The sequence below is a fragment of the Haliotis rubra genome, unplaced genomic scaffold, assembly GCF_003918875.1.
Source record: "Haliotis rubra isolate DU_JTF1 unplaced genomic scaffold, ASM391887v1 Scf186, whole genome shotgun sequence".
NCBI lineage: Eukaryota > Metazoa > Mollusca > Gastropoda > Lepetellida > Haliotidae > Haliotis > Haliotis rubra.
The window spans coordinates 1222924-1245217 of NW_025765847.1; the positions used below are offsets into that span (position 1 = coordinate 1222924).

At 37.8% G+C, this 22294-nt stretch overlaps 1 protein-coding gene and 1 long non-coding RNA gene across 2 annotated transcripts; one reads left to right on the forward strand and one right to left on the reverse strand.

Moving 5' to 3' along the window:
• Window positions 1–1091: 1091 nt before the first annotated feature.
• On the reverse strand, window positions 1092–2622 carry LOC124273957 (ankyrin repeat and KH domain-containing protein 1-like). The gene has a single exon (XM_046709302.1). It carries the CDS (start codon window positions 2123–2125, stop codon window positions 1175–1177), a length of 951 nt encoding a protein of 316 aa, XP_046565258.1. The 5' UTR covers window positions 2126–2622; the 3' UTR covers window positions 1092–1174.
• A 3576-nt stretch (window positions 2623–6198) lies between these two features.
• On the forward strand, window positions 6199–22273 carry LOC124273959. The gene is made up of 3 exons (XR_006897793.1): window positions 6199–6324; window positions 21390–21533; window positions 22200–22273. It is a non-coding gene; the product is annotated as an uncharacterized LOC124273959 (long non-coding RNA).
• Window positions 22274–22294: the final 21 nt, after the last annotated feature.

Genomic DNA, 22294 nt, shown 5'->3' on the forward strand with positions numbered 1-22294 from the left:
ATCTTAATAACTTGACTTTAAATGGACCAACCCACCTCACCCCAGTCCATGCATTGCAGTCAGTAAATAATCTAGTCTGTACCAGACAATCCACTGATTGACATGATTAGCATTGATCTAACTTCTAAGCATTTGGGACACAAGGACATACATCTACCAAGCCAGTGAGCCTGATCACCAGATCCTGTTACTTGCTACTTACCAGAAACTGTTGTTTATAAGGGATTGTGTCACCACCACTTCAGTTTCCCATTGACATGGAGCAATAGGCTGCAGAGAAACTTTTCTAACCCTGAACCTGTCCAACAATATTCTTGTTTAACTTCTTCGAGTGGCATTTAGAAGTTGGTGCGGTCATGTTCAATATTCTTGATTGTTTGAATTTTCCTATGATGAATGAATTGAACATGTCCTGAACATCACGGAATAGTGAAGTATGGAATGGTTATGGATACTGGTTACAGATATGGAATTTCTTTCTTGAAAAACAAGGAAATTTGGCAAATTCAATTATCCCACTTGCTTACTTTAGTACAGGTAATATATTACTATATGATCTAATCATCTAAAGATATTTATTCACACGAGAGAGCCAGGTAGTCAGTTTGAGAAGTAAGAATCGGAGTCAAGCCAGTCTCAAACAATTACCACTTTGATGAAACCTGAGAACACAGTGTGTGAGTGAGTTTAGTTTTACGCCACACTCAGCAATATTCCAGCTATATGGCGGCGTCTGTAAATAATCTAGTCTGGACCAGACAATCCAGTGATCAACAGCATGAGCATCGATCTATGCAATTTGGACACGATGACATGTGTCAACCAAGTCAGCGAGCCTGACCACCCGATCCTGTTAGTTGCCTCTTACGACAAGCATGGGTTACAGAAAATTAATTCCAACCCGGACCTTCACGGTAGACAAGCATGGGTTACTGAAGGGACCTTGAAGAACAAAGAATGGTGATGACAAACCCAGAAACATAATCGGGGAACTGGGAACTTTGCAAACTCACAAAGGATGCATCTCTGCAGAGCGAATTGCCATAGACAACAGGGCCACCAGGGTCCTTCAGCACAACATGACAACAAAGCAATAGAAAACACTGCTTTTATTCTCGCCATTCACCAACAAATCACAGACATGTTGCAGAATATTTGTATTTAAGACAGTGCATCAGAGATATTGCAGTAACAGGAACTTTTTCACCTCAGTCGGTAACGGCAGCTGCTGCACCTTCAGCCGGATGTGACATTTCTTGTGTGACATTGCCAGAGAATTGCGAACCACTGTGCGACAGAGTCTTTGTAAACTTCTAGGATTGCAATACTGATATTCCAGAAACTTTATCATATCTTTCTCATTGTCACTCACTTCGGCAAGTTCAGCAACAATTTTGTGTTGTGCCATCTTAATCCATCCATCACAGTAGAAGTCAAACCCAGCATAAACTAGCTTCTTAATAAAATCCCGACAGTCATCGCCGTATTCAAGAAGAATAAAGTTCAAAGGCTTTTCAAAGGAATGGGGACAAACTCCTGCCTCTAAAAGCTGTTCAGCAAATGGAATATCACTCTTGGCAAACAGGACAAAGGTCATTAGTGTCATTGAGATGCCAAATGTGTTTGGACGGAGTATGTTGACATCAGCACCGGCGTCAACGAGCATCTGCGCTGTGTCTTTGTGGTTATTCTCAACTGCTGACAATAAGGGGAGGTAACCTTGCAAGTTTTTCACATTGACATCAGCCTTTCTGTCTAGAAGTTTCTGAAGAATGGACTTATGTCCATGGGAGGCTGCAATATACACTGGTGTACACTTGTTTTTATCACGAACATTGACATCAGCACCACTCAGAAGCAAAATATCAACAGCCCACTCATTCCCGGATCGACACGCTTCACACAGGGGAAGAGAACCCTTGTTTCTTGGATGATTTAGGTCAATGTTTGAACTGTCAAGTAAACTCTGTAGTTCTTCACTTTGTAAGCTTATTTCCTCACTGCTGAGGGTTTCAGAAGAACGGCGACACAAATGTAACACTCTTCTCACACTTTTCTTGGACATGCTGTTTGTTATAGAATTCCCTTCTACTGAAGGGATATGTGTTGACTTGACTCGAGACATGCAAGATTGCTAGCAGAGTATTAACAGATTGAATAATTTTTAAAATGTATGAAGTATTTTTCAAGATACCCTACTACATGCGGCATGACAACAACTGCTGACCAACAACTTTATCATGTTTGTACAGATGTCTATGATGTGAAACATGGCTTTCCACTTCAGTCTTCAGGATTTGCAGAGAAATTAGTTTCTGATTACAAACTGTATAGTCCCAAACAAAAATGATTCATTAATAACAGATGATTGACAGTGGCACCAATTCTTGAAACAGTGAAATCTGGCTGTTCCTGGGTAATTACTCTTTGCCCGGTACGATTAACAATACAAAAACAAACTGTTTGGACTAGCGATAATTCTGACGGCCTTCAGTGTCCTTTACCCGTCCTTTGTTTACTCAGGGCATGTGGCCCTGTGTGTGCTGTTCACGTGAATATTCCACCCACAGATTCGGTGAAGTCCACACACTGACCAATGAAAGGCCGTGCGAAATTAGAGTTACCTGCCCTGGACGTAATGTAGTACTACTTTCAGTAAAGCGTATTTTATAATTGGAAAAAGGCAAGAAACCGTCTGTCAGCACATGGCTCGTTTTATTAATATTTTGGGTTTTTTTTATGTTTAGCGTATTTGTCTTGGTGATTAGTCCTCTGTTTCTCGTCAGGTGGTTTGTGATCCAGTTCAGTCATTGAAAAAGTAACTTTCATCCAGAATGACCTCGAATTACGGCTTACTGCAATGGGTCCGAAAGAAGCGCACGTAGAATGTATGGAGCCCCATTATATTCCCATATTCATGCAAAAACGCCCTTCTAAATATCATGTAGGTAGCCGCCATGAATAATAGAGGGTGGATAATATTTCAGTTTGGAGATTTGCAATTTTCACAACAGCTGGCGTCTGCGGTAATGTAGACAGCAGCCCTCTCTCAACCTATATTTTTTAAAATTAACTCTTTATTTCAGAAATCCCTGTTACAAATAGGAGGTCTTGCCCCGGGTAGCAAGAGCCCCAATGCACAAAAACAATGAAGAAATAACTTTCTGTTTTGTGTGTGTGTGTGTTTTATAGACATTAGATAAGGACGCCACACTCGCTCACACATTTACACTTTATATACATATGGTGAGGGAATAAAAGTAGAATAGGCAATACTTTTGATGTAGTTTCAACTGTTTGTAGACATAAAATCTTTGCTGACAACAGATAATATGAAGATAATATCATTGCAAATATGTTACTGACAACAAAACCATGATATATAGCGCTTCATATATTTTTTATTACTGTATCTCCACAATCGTTTGAAGATTTCATTACAGAACCAGTGTTTTATAATAGTAATGTGTTTGTTGCCAATAACCCAGGTTTATAAATCATCATGGTTTGATGGGGGCATTAGCAGAATATCGGATTTCATTCATTGCTTTTTGTGTTTTATTATAATTTATTTCCACTCATGTTATACATATTTCTCCATACATTGATACATTGTCAAATAAGGTATAACTTCAATGTCCACATCATGCCAAACATGTTATATATTTTTCAACACTCTATACATGCTTAAGAGTAATACTTTAATTTCCACTTTATGTTTAAACTGTTACATACTCATATAAACAAACAAGGGAACAGCTGAAAGTACAGGCGCCCCTGTATTCCCTTCCAGAACTTCACCCACAGTGAGCATATATACAACGTTCTCTATACATTGCTGAAAGTATAAGTTTTGATTTCTGCTTCATGTTAAAACATGTTACATATACAACGTTCTCTATACATTGCTGAAAGTATAAGTTTTGATTTCTGCTTCATGTTAAAACATGTTACATATACAACGTTCTCTATACATTGCTGAAAGTATAAGTTTTGATTTCTGCTTCATGTTAGTTTTGATTTCTGCTTCATGTTAAAACATGTTACATATACAACGTTCTCTATACATTGCTGAAATGTATAAGTTTTGATTTCTGCTTCATGTTAAAACATGTTACATATACAACGTTCTCTATACATTGCTGAAAGTATAAGTTTTGATTTCTGCTTCATGTTAAAACATGTTACATATACAACGTTCTCTATACATTGCTGAAAGTATAAGTTTTGATTTCTGCTTCATGTTAAAACATGTTACATATACAACGTTCTCTATACATTGCTGAAAGTATAAGTTTTGATTTCTGCTTCATGTTAAAACATGTTACATATACAACGTTCTCTATACATTGCTGAAAGTATAAGTTTTGATTTCTGCTTCATGTTAAAACATGTTACATATACAACGTTCTCTATACATTGCTGAAAGTATAAGTTTTGATTTCTGCTTCATGTTAAAACATGTTACATATATAACGTTCTCTATACATTGCTGTAAGTATAAGTTTTGATTTCTGTTAAAACATATTAAATATACAACGTTCGCCAACATTTCAGTAATGTTGATGGAAGTTATTTGTCATTATCAGATTTTGAAGAAAGATTCGATTTGAAGGTCACTTAGTGTGACACGTTATGGTGTTATGGGTGCAATCAATAGCATTCTAAGAATCTTTCAATTAATAAACCTGCTTCACGTAAACTTTGGGATGATAGCCCAGTTGTCAGAAGTGTCCTCTTAGTTAAAAAGGGCGCGAAATCTTATTATCATATGGTATCTGCTTCAAAAGAGGTCTTCAAGTTAAAGATTAAATGGAAGAACGTATTTTCAGTTGACTTCAAGTGGGAAGAGAATTTTTTAAAACCAATAAAGACAACACCTGACACAAACACTCGGGTGGTTTCAGTTTAGAATACTACATCATTTATTATCAACTAATTCCTCTCTGGTCAAGATTAAGATGGCGCCAAGAAACAAGTACTCCTTTTGTGGTGATTGTATTGAAACTCTCGTTCATTTATTTTGGGAGTGCAGTTATGTCCAACCGTTCTGGAGATCGCTATCAGACACATGTTACTTGAAAAATGTTCTCATGTTTGTAACTTTGCTTTTACTTCAGAGCATGCTATTTTTGGCTATAAAGAGTATTTTATTTCTAACGAGGTGTTTGCTCTCTCTTAACTTATTGGTCAAAACATATATTTAAAAAAAGGAAATATACTATTTAATGTAATAGTAGAAAGGTATCACATCACTGGTGAACATAAAGGGTACACTGTCCGGCGATAACATTGAAGTGGACAACGCTAGAAATACATACACACACACACACACACACACACACACACACACATACACATACATACATACATACATACATACATACATACATACACACATACACACATACATACATACATACATACATACATACATACGCCGATATGACATACATACATGACATACAATATACATACATACATGGGGTATCATTTACTATACATGTATACATACATAGTAGCTGCCTAACATCATATACATTTCGACCAGTACATTTGTGTGTGTGCCATTTAAGACATATAACTCGAATATGACTTTGCATTTGCTTTGGGGCGGTGGGGTAGTCTAGTGGTTAAAGCGTTGGCTCGTCATGGCAATGGGATATCATTTGACTATATTAATATTGTAGTGGCTGCCAAAGTCATATTTACATTTCAACCAGTACTTTGACCAATAAGTGTGCCATTTAAGACACATAATTCGAATATGACTTTGCTTGTGCTTTGTAGTCCCGTTCTAGTTCAGTGTAATCCCCAGATCTGATAAGGCAGTTTTGTCCGAATCTTGGGTGTTCTTAAGCTTTTTTCAGTGACTGTAAGAAGTTGTTTCGTTGAACTGGCAATTGTTTGATAATTTATTCGCGGACTAACACGCACGCACGCGCGCACACACCTCTATCCTCACCAGTGTAACAGCATGCGCTCGTCAATGAGCTAGTGCTGCAAAAACGAATGCAGATATTACATTGAGCCTGACATAAGTTTACTATAAATTGTAATTCAGTTCATCAGCCACCTGTCTCCCAGAGCATCACATCAACGTATCAAAATGCACTTCTATCATTAAAAAATATCAATATGGAACGATACGCTCTGATGAGCAGTTACATATTATCTGCCGTACAGAAAATAGTTTATTTGAAGTTTTCCCTGACGCAAGGTTGGTCAAGGTTGTCACGGTGCAAAAGTAAGGTACCGAGAGCGTTCTTGCAGCTTGATCAGGCCTCTAGTAACTTGGATTTGTCGACAACACAAGCAATTTAGGTGAGTGCATTTATGGTAATATACATGTGTTTTTAAATCTTGGCTGTGTGCGGTAGGCAGTCGTCATACACGATCTGGGAAAAAATTGAACTGTGTCCCTGTCCCGGGAACATGTATAATTCAAGACAATTGCTAATGTGAATTTGGTACACTATATCTACAGTATATACTTGTCTGACCTGTGGCATCAATGGCTGAAATGAAGTTTACGAAGTGAAGAATCTAATGTGATGATGTTTGTGAAGTACAGAATTTCCTGCTAATGCTGTGCTTAAAACTGAAATAAGTAGATCTTAACCAGTGGATGTACATTCAGGTTATTTATCAGTCTATCATGCATGGTCTATTGATCTTATGTCCTCTTGTCAGTTGTGGTATGTCGAATTACATTTGTAGTGGGTATGCCAAAGACTAACAGAGAGAAATAGCAGATAACTAGATAGTCTTTGAGAAATTATCATGACGTTAAATTTGGATTCTTGAAGTCGAAGTTCAGCTGATCTATTTGTTTGCATCGCAGGCTTATGCCAAAAATAGCCACTACAAGAGTCATAGCACTGTGCATAGCGCTATGACCCCACTTATAATTAGTGCTATGACCCCATTGTACTTAGTGCTATGACCCCACTATACTTAGTGCTATGACCCCAGTACTAACTATGTTATTTGTTTGCAGGACACAGACCTGTGTTATGAATGACAATTTGTATTTTTAAAGTTCAATATTATTGACATCTAATCAGAACTGTCAGCCATTGAAAGTAAATTAAATCTGAACACAATTGTCATCATGATGTATTACATGCAGATATCTTTTTTGAAACTCCTGTCACAGTGTGGATGAAGAGATCTTTGTTTTTATATGTAAAGAAACTGGCATCTATAGATATGTTGTCTGACCTAATTGCCAATGAGTCTACCACTCGGAATTATCAGAGCATACAGCATAATGTGTCTATACATTGGTACAAAACTTTCATGCTTCAGTTGTCAGAAAGAAAGACACCACAATACATGGTAAGGACAGAATATTATACTGCACGATCATTAACCATGCAGAGATGTGGGGTTTCCACCCAGCACCTAGTATTGAGCAAGCTCATGATAAGTTTTGTAAAGAATGTCTGCATCTTAGTAGATCTGTTGCAAATATTACAGCTAAAGGTGAAATTGGAAGATATTCATTAAAAGTAAACTTATATGTAAAGATAATTAAATATTGGTCTAGATTACTAAATCAGCATCATAATTCTATATTCCGACATTTATGCAGCTATCAATTTAAATTAGCAGAAAAGGGTATGGAATGCTGGGGTGTTAAGGTAAAAAATGTGTTATATCAATGTGGCTTTGGATATGTCTGGTAAGCACAAAATGTTGAGTCATGTCCCAACTTTATTAATAACTTAAAACAGAGATGTATTGATATTGACAGTCAAACATGGATAGAGGATTTGCATAAATATTCTAAGTTAGACATTTATCGGAACATCAAACTATCTATGTTATCCGAGTTGTATTATCACTTATAAAGGTAAAAGTGTATAGAATTGCATTTTGCCAGTTTAGATGTGCAAATGTACTTAATGTATTTTTTTCACTTTAAGAGAAACGTTCATGGTTATTTACTGTATGTGTTTAAAAGCCAGTTTTCAGTTATGAAGTACTTGGTTATGTTAGTTATAGTAATGTTCAACACTGTTTTGGTAGTGGCAGAAACTATGTCCAATACTGGGATGTCACGACATCTATGGTACACCTAGAGAAAAACAACAAAAAGAGTTTAGAATCAGGAATTCAGGATTCAAAAACAAGGAAACACTTTCTTTTTGTTGATAGTTTAAGGGTGACTTCTCTATCATAGCAAGTTTGATTTACATCAATACACGTAAGTAAGTCATCAATACACTTTGTAAGTAAACTTAAATGTTATCAGTCAAGAAAGTTTATGATTACCCGAATTATTTAGACATTATTTAGACCAATTCTGACCTTGGGGGAATATTACCTGGACTAACTTTTAACCTTGCAGAAATGTTGCTGTGTTGTGGCTGCATCTACCATTATCATGCTTTGATTAGCACTGATTAAGGAACCAAAGCCTTGTGAAAAGGACAATAACGTCATTAGCACTACTAAATGATAGTTGTTGTTTGGGATAATGAACTGTAACCAATGGTTAATACAGAATACACTACATGTCACATCATCATCATAGATTTGACGAACAATTAATTTTATAGTCTGAACTTCAAATTATATGTTTGGTCAAACAGTGTTGTTCCAATATCTCAGTGTTTCTTCCTTGACTGTTTAGTTGTAATCAACCATGAAATAATTAATCTCTGAAACATTATTTTTCATTTTCCAATCAATAGTCATTAATTACTGAATCAGTACCATGTGTTCAGCACATTATGACGCCAAAGTTACCAACATTGTTGCCAGGTTTCTGGCTAAATTGCAAAGTGTAGTAAGGCCAGGCCAATTTTATTTCTTGTTTTATGGATCCAAAAAATTAAAACCTAATGTTTGTATTGGCCAAAAATGTAAACTTACAAAAACATTTTTTAGATTGCTTTTTGCCCCATATGCACTTCTTAAATTGCCAAAAGAAAATACTTTTAGTATTTAGAAGGATTATTATTTGATCCTTCTCCCCCTGCTGCCTTTAGGTTTTCTGTGGACAAAAATCCCTAAAACAAGAAATAAACTTGGTCTGGCCTAAAATAATATTTATTGTTATACTTTTAACAGGGCAATGTTCCCATTTCAGTGTTAGAAGCTGCCACCCACGTTCTGTTATCCTTATGATTATGTCTGCTGTCCCAACCAACAGTAGTATTTCAATGTGCAGTGTTTACCTCTGTCCTCAAGTCACATGATAGCAGTGCCCTTCTGTGCATTTGACATTAATCTTGTTTGATCCAGGGGATTTTGTCCAGGAAGAACACTCACCCAAAGTGGAAGTCAGTTCTTAAGTAGAGATGGGTAGGATGTGGGTTGGCTGGGAGGAACGACTAATACAGTGAATGTTAACCTGCATGCATTGTCATTGACATGACACAAGTTTCTATACTGCTGAATGTTTCAGGTGTTGAAATCTGAAATCTCACAAATACACAATGTAAAGGTCACTCCTATATCAAAGAAATTTTGCAATTAATTTGTTTATCAGTTGTGTAAAAGTAGATAATGAGAGACGAGTGTTTTATGAATAAAAACACATTTAACTATCGGGTTAAAAAATACAGAGGCCCAGTTGAGCTGCGTATCCGGGTAAAATACGCATAGAAAATTCCCATTTACGCATTGAAAAATAATTGTTGCGTACCAATTACGCATTTAAAATGTTAGATACGCAAAAAGTTTAAAACAAATGCGTACAGAATATATTTATAAAAATCGCTTGCGTAATGAAAATGACATCGATTGCTATCAAGTTGTACTGTTAGTATAGGGCAAGTGTTGTACGGTCAGTATAGGATGAGTGATTTCAATTATATTTAAGTTGGTTTTGATTAGGTATGACATAAGGCAGAACATACCTGCTTAGTAAACTTACTCGATGACATAATACTTAGGTGAGTAAAATGACTGAAATACGCACATATTTGAAAGCCGTGGGTAACGGAAATTGAAATACCCACTCAACATTCATAATACCCACTCCAAAAAAATACAGTGGGTACAGTACCCACAATGAGCTAACTCTTATCTGGAGCTCTGAAAATATATGTAATTGTATACACATGCACTATCATATGATCTGATGCACAGTGACAGTCTGTCATGTGTCTTTTTTTTATGTAGTATTTTGTGTGTGTGAGTGTGTGTGTGTGTGTGTGTGTGTGTGTGTGTGTGTGTGTGTGTGTGTGTGTGTGTGTGTGTGTGTGTGTGTGTGTGTGAGAGAGTCTGTCTGTGTGTCTGTGTCAGCAATAAGGCTGCAACGAATACACTATGAATATGATACGTATAATGAATACTGGGTAACGAATAATTATTCACGAATACAATGTTGTAGTTAAGTGATTGATGTACAATATGGAACGCCCATGTTGACAGTTTTGATTTGTCACAGCAATAACCAGTGATCTCATGACAATCAAATTTGGAATGTAATAGTTATAATCGACAGTACCATGTGCAGTCTTGGCAAACTAACATGACTTGCACTACTGCAATGCTAGTACATGATCCATTCTTGCATACTAGTATCTCACTTTGGAAAGGACATAAGGGTTCAAGTAAAACATGCTCCCTTAAAAAAGTCGTTAATATTCGGTTCTGGTGACCACGAATAACCTTAGTCAGCAACCATGTAGCTTACTGCAACCATCCAAGACAACTGCAACACAGTGAAATATGAGGATCACAATTGACAAACAACATATGCAACAGTTGATAGTGCTTAAATGGCAACAGTTGATAGTGCTTAAATGGCAACAGTTGATAGTGCTTAAATGGCAACAGTTGATAGTGCTTAAATGTGATACGACAGCATACTAATATAATGGCACTAAACATATTGTGTGTGTTTACAAATTCTCACCCACTTTGAACTGAAGTATTGAAGAAGACAAGAATTTTTATTCATAATGTGACCTGCTGATGATATATATGCAGTAAGTGAGAAAACAGTGTTTGCTGGCCAAAACATGTATTTTGACAGTATTTTCAGGTTCTTTTAGTCTTGACTGAGTATTATGTGATTTTACTAGGACAGAAGAAATGCTGTGCTTAATATGGTAGGCTGCACAGTACGGCTCTTACCATTCACTCATGTAGTCAGTGAAATGAAGCGTAAACCTACGGTTTGTTTTGTATTTCACGTTCACTAAAATCAACTATTCATGATATTTTTAAAAAAAGGTGTGTTTTTACTTGAATAAGGGCAATTATTATGAAAGTACAACATGCAAAATGGACTATAACCAAGCCAGGCAGGATAATAGTCAACATTCTGTTATGTTTAATTTGACAGTGATGTCACTGCTCATGTCATGATACATTAACACTGTCGGACATGATCTAAACATGTCGTAGAACTTATTTGTTATTGTTTCACTGAATAATACTTTAGCTGCTAACTTGAACTGTTTACCCAGTATCCAAGATTTGTATCATATCATTCGTGCCCAGATCACACAAATGTAGAGAATGGGACGCACCATATTATTCATTGTACAGACGACACATCTATGTCTTTGCTGCGTGTTAGGTTGTTTCTGTCAGAGCAGTTACGTGCATCATTTCATCCAACTGTCCACATGATCCATTCCAGGCTCTTAAAAAATGATCAAAACATACAATTCTCTCCACCGTTACTTAACAGGACCCTCACAGTGCCTGCAAGGACCCCTAAAACTAACAATTGGGGTTCCGAGGGACCCCCATCTTTGTGAGTCGAGATAAAACCCAGTAGTAGATTCATTGAAGCCTAACTGCACAGATACCCTAAACATGGTTCACTGCATACCTATCGCTGTTCTGCTATGTTGGGTAAAATGTTTTGTTATTATAGGGCTTGTTTAAGGTAAAATCTAAAGTAATTAAACTGTTAAAATTGTTATCTCCGATGTAGCCAAGATGACAAACTTAAGACAACTGACCCTACCAAGTAAGATTTACTTCAGCATGCACGAAATAGGGTCTGCATTGCTAATCGGGGTCAATCACTGGCCACCATGTTACCTCCCACTATATTGTAGTAGTATCACAATATATACTACTATTCAATATTACAATGGTAGTGTTCAGCCAGGGTTTAAAGTTTAATGTCAGTATCATCATGCTGCAGCTGCTGGAGCGTCTGATTTATCATCTTGTTATGGAAACTTGAACACAGGTGGTGTCAGTCACAGTTAAGTATTATATATTTATTCCAACATCCACCACTTGCTAATTTTCTATAACATCACATTGAAATGCCTCTGGCCTCTGGCCTCATGCACTGTATATTAGATTATGAACTCATCCTGGAATGCTGAGCATGCTGTGCTGGACATATGACCAGAATAATGAGACTGATCATGATGATGGACGTGTGCTTGATATGAATGTCATTACAGGCTTTCATAGGTGTGCAGAGCATCAGTTACACTAGCTGATCTTTCTTTTTGAATGCTGATGAAAATCCTGATGTAGTTCCACAAGCGGTTTGTGCATTTATATGATAATGCTCATTATATGCAATAATCTTATCCATGTGAATTGCTGATGTTGTTCAGGTGCCAGTACATGATCAACTCAGCTTTGGGTTGTTTGTTGGCAGATACAGATACAAACATTCTCTGTCGGCCAGCCCCCATCAATTGAGGCATCAGCTTTTAGTGGAATCTTGATAAGAATAATGGTCATTTAGAAAGCACATGTTGCCACACACTTGTGCATGCTCAAAGCTGACACACTATTACCCCAGATAACCCTAACTGGCTATTAGAGGCTGGAAGGTTATGGTCACAAGACTTATCCCACTAGGTACCCATTTCCTGCTGGGTGAACAGAGGTAATTTTGAACAAACTGACTTGCCTAAGGTGAGACCACATGAATCACATGTGCTTCGCTTTGGCGCAGGACTGAAAAACACTGTCACCCATCCAAGAACTCTCTGCGCACAGCTTTGCTTAAATTCAACTGCTTTGTGACCTAAGCTCTATGCACAGGACCACACACCACCACAATGTTACATGGTACATTGATGGTGTCATGGTAAACAGGTGGTGTCCTGGTACATTAATGGTGTCATGGTACACTGATGGTGTCATGATACACAGGCCGTGTCCTGGTACATTAATAGTGTCATGGTACACATGTGTCATGATACACAGGTGGTGTCATGGTACACAGCTGGTGTCATGGTATACTGATGGTGTCATGGTACATGGGTGGTGTCATGGTATACAGATGGTGTCAAGGTACACAGATTGTGTCATGGTGCACAGATGGTGTCATGGTACACTGGTGATGTCATGGTACACAGGTGGTGTCATGGTACCCATGGTGTCATGGTACACTGATGGTGTCATGGTACACAGGTGGTGTCATGGTGCACAGATGGCGTCATGGTACACAGATGTTGTCATGGTACACTGATATTGTCATGGTACACTGATGATGTCATGGTACACTGATGATGTCATGGTACACAGCTGGTGTCATGGTACACTGCTGGTGTCATGGTACACTAATGGTGTCAGGGTACACAGATTGTGTCATGGTGCACAGATGGTGTCATGGTACACTTATGATGTCATGGTACACAGGTGGTGTCATGGTACCCATGGTGTCATGGCACACTGATGGTGTCATGGTACACAGATGGTGTCATGGTACACAGATGGTGTCATGGTACACTGATGGTGTCATGCTACTATGCTACTTTGAATATTCAACAAAATCATCTGTCCATAGTATTCTGACAGCTACCTTGATGAAGGAACCTGTAATCTGTCGCAATTTACATACAACAATTTACAATTGGCAGCTAAAGCAGCCTAATTCATGAGTGGTGGTAAAATGTACAGCAAAACAAACTTGGCGACCTTTGGCTTACTGGTCAGATCATCAGATGATAAGTGCCGTTCTTCTCAATAATCCTGATGATCACCTCTGCACACAATGGGTTCGAAGTTAAGTAATAACTCTTGGATCATTGTTAAAGTTATAACAGAACTCCTATCAGATGCTGCTACAATTATATCATAAACATCAGATGGCCAGAGACACTAGTAATATAGTGTTTAGTGTTTGTATTGAGGCCTTTTGCAAAAAGTTGCTGTGAACAGTTACAACTGTACGTAATACAGGCACACCGATATTAGTGTTTCACACCTGTATACTGGGATCAGATCAAGGCATCTCCTATTCCTAATCTCTGCTGCAATGAATAATGTGTACATGGCTATTTTACCTGAGCCGTGTATCGTGTTTGTGTACTCATGCAAAATGTGACACACTTGGGACAGCATATGAACAGAAGAAAATTGTGAAAACAGAACATTTTAAACAGAATTTTGTTAGAATGTCTACTCTTTGGATTAATAATACCCAGTAAACAATCTCCCTGGAGTTTGGATATTTTTAACCTGTCAAATACCCAATGTGAATGACGATATCAGTGAATAATAGCTTTAGACATTACCTACAGTCCTGGATCAATAAACTCCAGAATACAACAATGTTGCGCATGGCCCATGACTTCCTATTTCAGCTGACCTGTAAATTAGCATGACTTGGATTATCCAAGCGAACAATTCAGCAGTTCTGTATGTTCAGTACACAATTGACCTGGTTCAAGATCACTGACCTATTATAAAAGAAAATATAGGACAGTCCGTTTGTGATCAATAAAATGGCTCTGAAAGTCTCACTTGTATTTGATCAATGTATTTTTCCACTCTCACAGACAATTTGTAGCTCTGTGTAATCTCCAATTTCAATTATCTTGCTACATGACATGATGCACCAGACTCAACCCCAACTACGCCAGCATGCACCAATAACTTCTGTGTTTATGATCATATGAGCGTGATAGTGTGTGATACGCACCAGCCTGACACACTTTATGTTGTCATCAGTGAAGTATTACATCTGGAGATGATATTCACATTGCAGATCATTCCCCTTGCACACAGTTCATCTATTGTTGCATCTCTTGTTGTATGTCTCCTTAGCATATATTTTACATGCTGACAAAACATTGCTTCTTGTAGGTTTGGCATATTGGCACATAAATCACATTACAATACATTGCAGTGTTCTTGACTGATGACATACCACTCTTTGATCCTGAAAACAATTCAAAACTGGGTGCTGCTTCCTCAGTAATGTGGACTTAGATAGTGAAACTGGTTGTGATATATGAATTAACTATCCAGTACATCATCAATATGGAATGTTATGTGAACAGGGTGACACTTGTGTTGTTTAGATAGGAATCAAATGCATCCAAATGATATTATCAGTTATCATCTGTCCTGCACATGTTTGTTACTAGAAGTGTCTAACAGTCTGTAAACTGTTCTGGTCTGAGATATGCAGAATGTGCCCAGATCCCATGCTAGCTTGTAAGACTGATCACAATTCTACTCCTGCCGTGCCAGAACCACACATGCCTATCATCACACATGTTGCAGTTGAAGTAGGACTTATTCTATTTTCAGTTTTGCTGTCCTAATGATTTAAAGCTGAATGCGTTAACTCCATTCTAGCAAGACTGACATGTGTTTGAAATAGGACACTTTTGTGTGCACGAGCATGGAGGCGTGAGAGGAAATGGTGTGAAATCGTCCAACTTGAGAACAGGTTGTGTAATGAACAAAACAAACAGTTTGCAATATTTCAATGTCATTTGGATACAGAAACAAATTTTCCTGCTTCTACTAATTGTAAGCAATGATGTTAGTTACATAGTTCACTACATGTAAACCATGTTTGTGCCATTAAATTCAATCGAATTACACCACCTCGCCTGTCACCCCTACCACATATTATTGATTGACTGGCCTGTAACAAGCTTCATTGAACTTGCTAACTACATTATTATCGATCACCACACTTCTGTGTCCATTAAGGATTGGGGGATTTCTGCTGAAGCTGCAGCAGGGCAAAAAGGAAACAGGTTAGGGTTTTTTGTGCTATTTTTTATACCCCCAGTTATGGAGCATACAGTTTTCATTCAGTATTTCATTCCATCCGTCATTTCATCCCGAAACTTTGTCCAGAGCATATCTCTTAAAGTTTACATGGTAACTTCGCACACATGTTTATTATTACCCTTAGATGTGGCTTTTACTATTTTTGACTTCATCCAAATTTCATTTTTTTGCTGCTTTCATGGAAACACCACTTAGTGCAAAATGTGGTTGATGGTTGTCTTGTTCGAAACATATCACTGAAACTATAATACATGCTAGGTTCACCAAACTTAACACACAAGTTAATCATGACCAACAGATGTGCCTTTTGCTATTCTGAAGTTTATCAGAATTCTATTTTTCTGTTTCTATGGAAACAGGACTTAGTGCAATATGTGTTTGATGGTTATCTTGTTCAGAGCATATCACCGGAACTATACATGCTGGGTTCACCAAACTTAATAACTTAATCATGACCCAAAGATGTGCCTTTTTGCTTTATTTTTTGCAAAATGTGATTATTCAAAGTATGTTAACTTTCCACTTTTCATGATCTTCCTTCATTTGATCTGTACCAATATGTGGTTTAGTCTCTGTGTCTAGATTAGTTGTTTCCTACATGTGATCTGTACCAATATGTGGTTTAGTCTCTGTGTCTAGATTAGTTATTTCCTTCATGTGATCTGTACCAATATGTGGTTTAGTCTCTGTGTCTAGATTAGTTGTTTCCTTCATGTGATCTGTACCAATATGTGGTTTAGTCTCTGTGTCTAGATTTGATCTGTACCAATATGTGGTTTAGTCTCTGTGTCAGTTGTTTCCTTCATGTGATCTGTACCAATATGTGGTTTTAGTCTCTGTGTCTAGATTAGTTGTTTTTCATGTGATCCTACATGTCATCTGTACCATGTGATCTGTACCAATATGTGGTTTAGTCTCTGTGTCTAGATTAGTTGTTTCCTTCATGTGATCTGTACCAATATGTGGTTTAGTCTCTGTGTCTAGATTAGTTGTTTCCTTACATGTGATCTGTACCAATATGTGGTTTAGTCTCTGTGTCTAGATTAGTTGTTTCCTACATGTGATCTGTACCAATATGTGGTTTAGTCTCTGTGTCTAGATTAGTTGTTTCCTTCATGTCATCTGTACCAATATGTGGTTTAGTCTCTGTGTCTAGATTAGTTGTTTCCTTCATGTGATCTGTACCAATATGTGGTTTAGTCTCTGTGTCTAGATTAGTTGTTTCCTACATGTCATCTGTACCAATATGTGGTTTAGTCTCTGTGTCTAGATTAGTTGTTTCCTACATGTGATCTGTACCAATATGTGGTTTAGTCTCTGTGTCTAGATTAGTTGTTTCCTTCATGTGATCTGTACCAATATGTGGTTTAGTCTCTGTGTCTAGATTAGTTGTTTCCTACATGTGATCTGTACCAATATGTGGTTTAGTCTCTGTGTCTAGATTAGTTTTTTTTCCTACCATGTGATCTGTACCAATATGTGGTTTAGTCTCTGTGTCTAGATTAGTTGTTTTCCTACATGTGATCTGTACCAATATGTGGTTTAGTCTCTGTGTCTAGATTAGTTGTTTCCTTCATGTGATCTGTACCAATATGTGGTTTAGTCTCTGTGTCTAGATTAGTTGTTTCCTTCATGTCATCTGTACCAATATGTGGTTTAGTCTCTGTGTCTAGATTAGTTGTTTCCTATATGTGATCTGTACCAATATGTGGTTTAGTCTCTGTGTCTAGATTAGTTGTTTCCTACATGTCATCTGTACCAATATGTGGTTTAGTCTCTGTGTCTAGATTAGTTGTTTAGTCTCTGTGTCTAGATTACATGTGATCTGTACCAATATGTGGTTTAGTCTCTGTGTCTAGATTAGTTGTTTCCTACATGTGATCTGTACCAATATGTGGTTTAGTCTCTGTGTCTAGATTAGTTGTTTCCTTCATGTGATCTGTACCAATATGTGGTTTAGTCTCTGTGTCTAGATTAGTACATTTCCTACATGTGATCTGTACCAATATGTGGTTTAGTCTAGATTAGTGTCTAGATTAGTCTAGATTAGTTTTTCCTACATGTGATCTGTACCAATATGTGGTTTAGTCTCTGTGTCTAGATTAGTTGTTTCCTACATGTGATCTGTACCAATATGTGGTTTAGTCTCTGTGTCTAGATTAGTTGTTTCCTACATGTGATCTGTACCAATATGTGGTTTAGTCTCTGTGTCTAGATTAGTTGTTTCCTTCATGTCATCTGTACCAATATGTGGTTTTAGTCTCTGTGTCTAGATTAGTTGTTTCCTTCATGTGATCTGTACCAATATGTGGTTTAGTCTCTGTGTCTAGATTAGTTGTTTCCTACATGTGATCTGTACCAATATGTGGTTTAGTCTCTGTGTCTAGATTAGTTGTTTCCTTCATGTGTCATCTGTACCAATATGTGGTTTAGTCTCTGTGTCTAGATTAGTTGTTTCCTTCATGTGATCTGTACCAATATGTGGTTTAGTCTCTGTGTCTAGATTAGTTGTTTCCTTCATGTCATCTGTACCAATATGTGGTTTAGTCTCTGTGTCTAGATTAGTTGTTTCCTTCATGTGATCTGTACCAATATGTGGTTTAGTCTCTGTGTCTAGATTAGTTATTTCCTTCATGTGATCTGTACCAATATGTGGTTTAGTCTCTGTGTCTAGATTAGTTGTTTCCTACATGTGATCTGTACCAATATGTGGTTTAGTCTCTGTGTCTAGATTAGTTGTTTCCTTCATGTGATCTGTACCAATATGTGGTTTAGTCTCTGTGTCTAGATTAGTTGTTTCCTACATGTGATCTGTACCAATATGTGGTTTAGTCTCTGTGTCTAGATTAGTTGTTTCCTACATGTGATCTGTACCAATATGTGGTTTAGTCTCTGTGTCTAGATTAGTTGTTTCCTACATGTGATCTGTACCAATATGTGGTTTAGTCTCTGTGTCTAGATTAGTTGTTTCCTTCATGTAGATCTGTACCAATATGTGGTTTAGTCTCTGTGTCTAGATTAGTTGTTTCCTTCATGTCATCTGTACCAATATGTGGTTTAGTCTCTGTGTCTAGATTAGTTGTTTCCCTTCCATGTGATCTGTACCAATATGTGGTTTAGTCTCTGTGTCTAGATTAGTTATTTCCTTCATGTGATCTGTACCAATATGTGGTTTAGTCTCTGTGTCTAGATTAGTTGTTTCCTTCATGTGATCTGTACCAATATGTGGTTTAGTCTCTGTGTCTAGATTAGTTGTTTCCTTCATGTGATCTGTACCAATATGTGGTTTAGTCTCTGTGTCTAGATTAGTTGTTTCCTTCATGTGATCTGTACCAATATGTGGTTTAGTCTCTGTGTCTAGATTAGTTGTTTCCTTCATGTCATCAACGTGTGATTTGTTGTCTGTATGTACATGGGTGGTTTTGTTCATTTCATAAGTGCTGCAAATAGTTCTGATTGATTCTAAATAGTTAATTTCTTTATTTCATATATGCAAATAAAGATGTGATTGATCCTGTTTCTGTATTTGCTATTTATCAATGAAGTTTAAGAAATCAATGAGGTTAAGTTTGGTGGAGTCAAGGAGAAAGTCTTGTGAGCTGCTGATCATATATTATATTATCATGATTATATATATCAATATCAGTCATGTCCATGTTCCAAAGTGGGAAGCGGGGGTATGTGAGCTTTGGTGACTTCTACACTTGTACCAGTACTTGGTTACGAATTTCACATCACACCAGTTGAATCGAGTTCATGATTGAACCATTCTGAGTTTAGATCAAATTCATATCCAAACACCTTGTACAGGTTTCCGAGATGAAAAATCGCTGATGTCTGATTCTGACAACGTTTGTTCACAAACAATGGGGTCAGTGAGTGCTATGTATTCATGTGTAGGTGCAGTGGTCCGTGTAATATCTGGTCCTCTGCTTTAGGTTGAAGATTGATCATGGTCAGTTAGCCAAGCAATCAGAATCAAGCATCCCACAAAGTCATGTTACAACTTTTATTTTAATCATAATGCCTAAAGATCTTTTCTTTCATACTTCAAGTATCTCTTGACCCAGTTTGTTTTCACCTATTTGTTTATCTGTATATACTGAAGGATTATGAGTACTGAAAAACTCTTTTTTTTACTAAAGTGCTGAATTCCCTAAAGCTTTTGCACATTATGTATATGTCAGATAGAGAATATTGTGGTAATGTTGGTTGCAGAATGCAGTTGGATGATTGAATGGGCAGTTTCACCCCTGAGAGCTATGGCTCCTGTCTTGTCCCATGTTGAAGCGCATGTAACTCCGTTAAGTGACCATCTGAAGCAGTCCGTCTCTGTTCACCTAGCTGTGAATGTTATTCCTCTAGCATCTCAAAGTTAGCGTGGAATATATCCTCCTGAAGGGGTTGATAATGAAAAATGAGTGGGGACAGATCCATTGAATGGGGTAATGATGATGTGGAGTGAGTATTTACCTAGTGAATGTAACAGTCTTGTGCATCATGAATAGACTCTATAAATAGACATTGTTGTAGATGTTGATGTAGTTGTGATCACACAACGTGCTCCCATCATACAAATGGCTCTCATCATACAAATAGCTCTCATCATACAAATAGCTCTCATCACACAGCGTGCTCTCATCATACAACATGCTCTCATCATACAAATAGCTCTCATCACACAGCGTGCTCTCATCATACAAATAGCTCTCATCACACAACATGCTCCCATCATACAATTAGCTCTCATCATACAAATAGCTCTCATCACATAAACTACAGTTGTTTATGACATACATGTAGTGAACCAACTTGGCCTATGATTTATTGATGATGTTAATGCCAGCTGTCCATATCATGAATGTTGGATGCGGCTGCAGGCTAACTGAGGCATCTCTAGATGCAGGGCTAGGCGGATGGTTCAGCAGCAGTCGGTCAGCTCTGGGACACTGACATGCATGGTTGGCCACTGTTTGATGTGAGTGGATCTCTCAGGGACATGAGCAACATGCGAGGGTGCATGTCCTGGGCAGACATTAACGACAAAATCAAGGTTGAAAAATCTATATTTATAAATGACAATCATTGTTTCTCCTTTATTGGCAGTGCTACAGATGCATGGCAGTGTGCACATCAGCTTATTGTGTCAGTCTATGATGTTCATGTCAGGATGTCGGCCAACAGTCGGTAGTCTTCTCCCAGATTATGGCTGACATCCAGTGTGATACTGACCCAATCAGGTCTTGTTCAACCCTTACCCACACACTGACATCCAGTGTGATACTGACCCAATCAGGTCTAGTTCAACCCTCACCCACACACTGACATCCAGTGTGATGCTGACCCAATCAGGTCTAGTTCAACCCTCACCCACACACTGACAGTTTTTTTCCATCTACTTCCAGGCTTGTGATGGTTTGACTGACAGCTAGCTGTTCATCATGCGAGTGCGACCCCAGACTGTGAAGCGACTTGTGTATGCTGGTGTCGCTGCTGGTGGTGGGGTGTTCGTTGCGACAGTCGTCTACCCTAGACTTTCCACAAGGAAGGTAGGTCGCTTTAAAGGGAATTATACTGAGATCTTTTATCTGATGAAGGGATTCAGATGTATAACAATGTCTGTTACTGTCTTCTGGTGAGAACTATTTGAGTATTTCAATTACATGATATCATGAATAAAACACTTTGACATAAACATAGCCAGTGTGTAATTGATTGTTGTGTATTTCAAGACTATTTATTTGTTTGATTGGATAGAATGATGAGGAAACTGCATCACAAATTTAGTTATTTTTGTTTTGTGGAAGGGTTAAAACTGATATGGGTCTGGGTTGGTTGTACAGAGTTGTGCCCCTTTAACATGGCAGGAACCTATGGTGTTGGGTTTGAGATGACACAGATGGCCCATTTATCCAATTCTCCAAGATTTCCTTACAGAGTAACTGAGTTGTGTCCCCTTAGACATGCCAGAATCCTATGATATTGGGTTCAAGGGGACAGATGACCAAATTATATAGTTGCCACAATTTCTTGTACAGAGTTACATCCCATAGGCATGTCAGAAACCAGTTATAATGGTACTTGGTCTGTCAACACCATCTGTGCGGTAACCATCAACATCTGTTTTGGCTTCCATGTTACATGATACAATGATGATACTGTTGAAAGCGGCATATAACCATCCCACTGACTGAGTCCCTGATTCACCGATACAGAGCGAGTTGGGTCGGGTGTTGGCAGCAGATGTCCAGCAGCAGTACAGCAATGCTCCTCTGCCGCTACGGGAGGACATCTGGCCGTTACGTGGGAG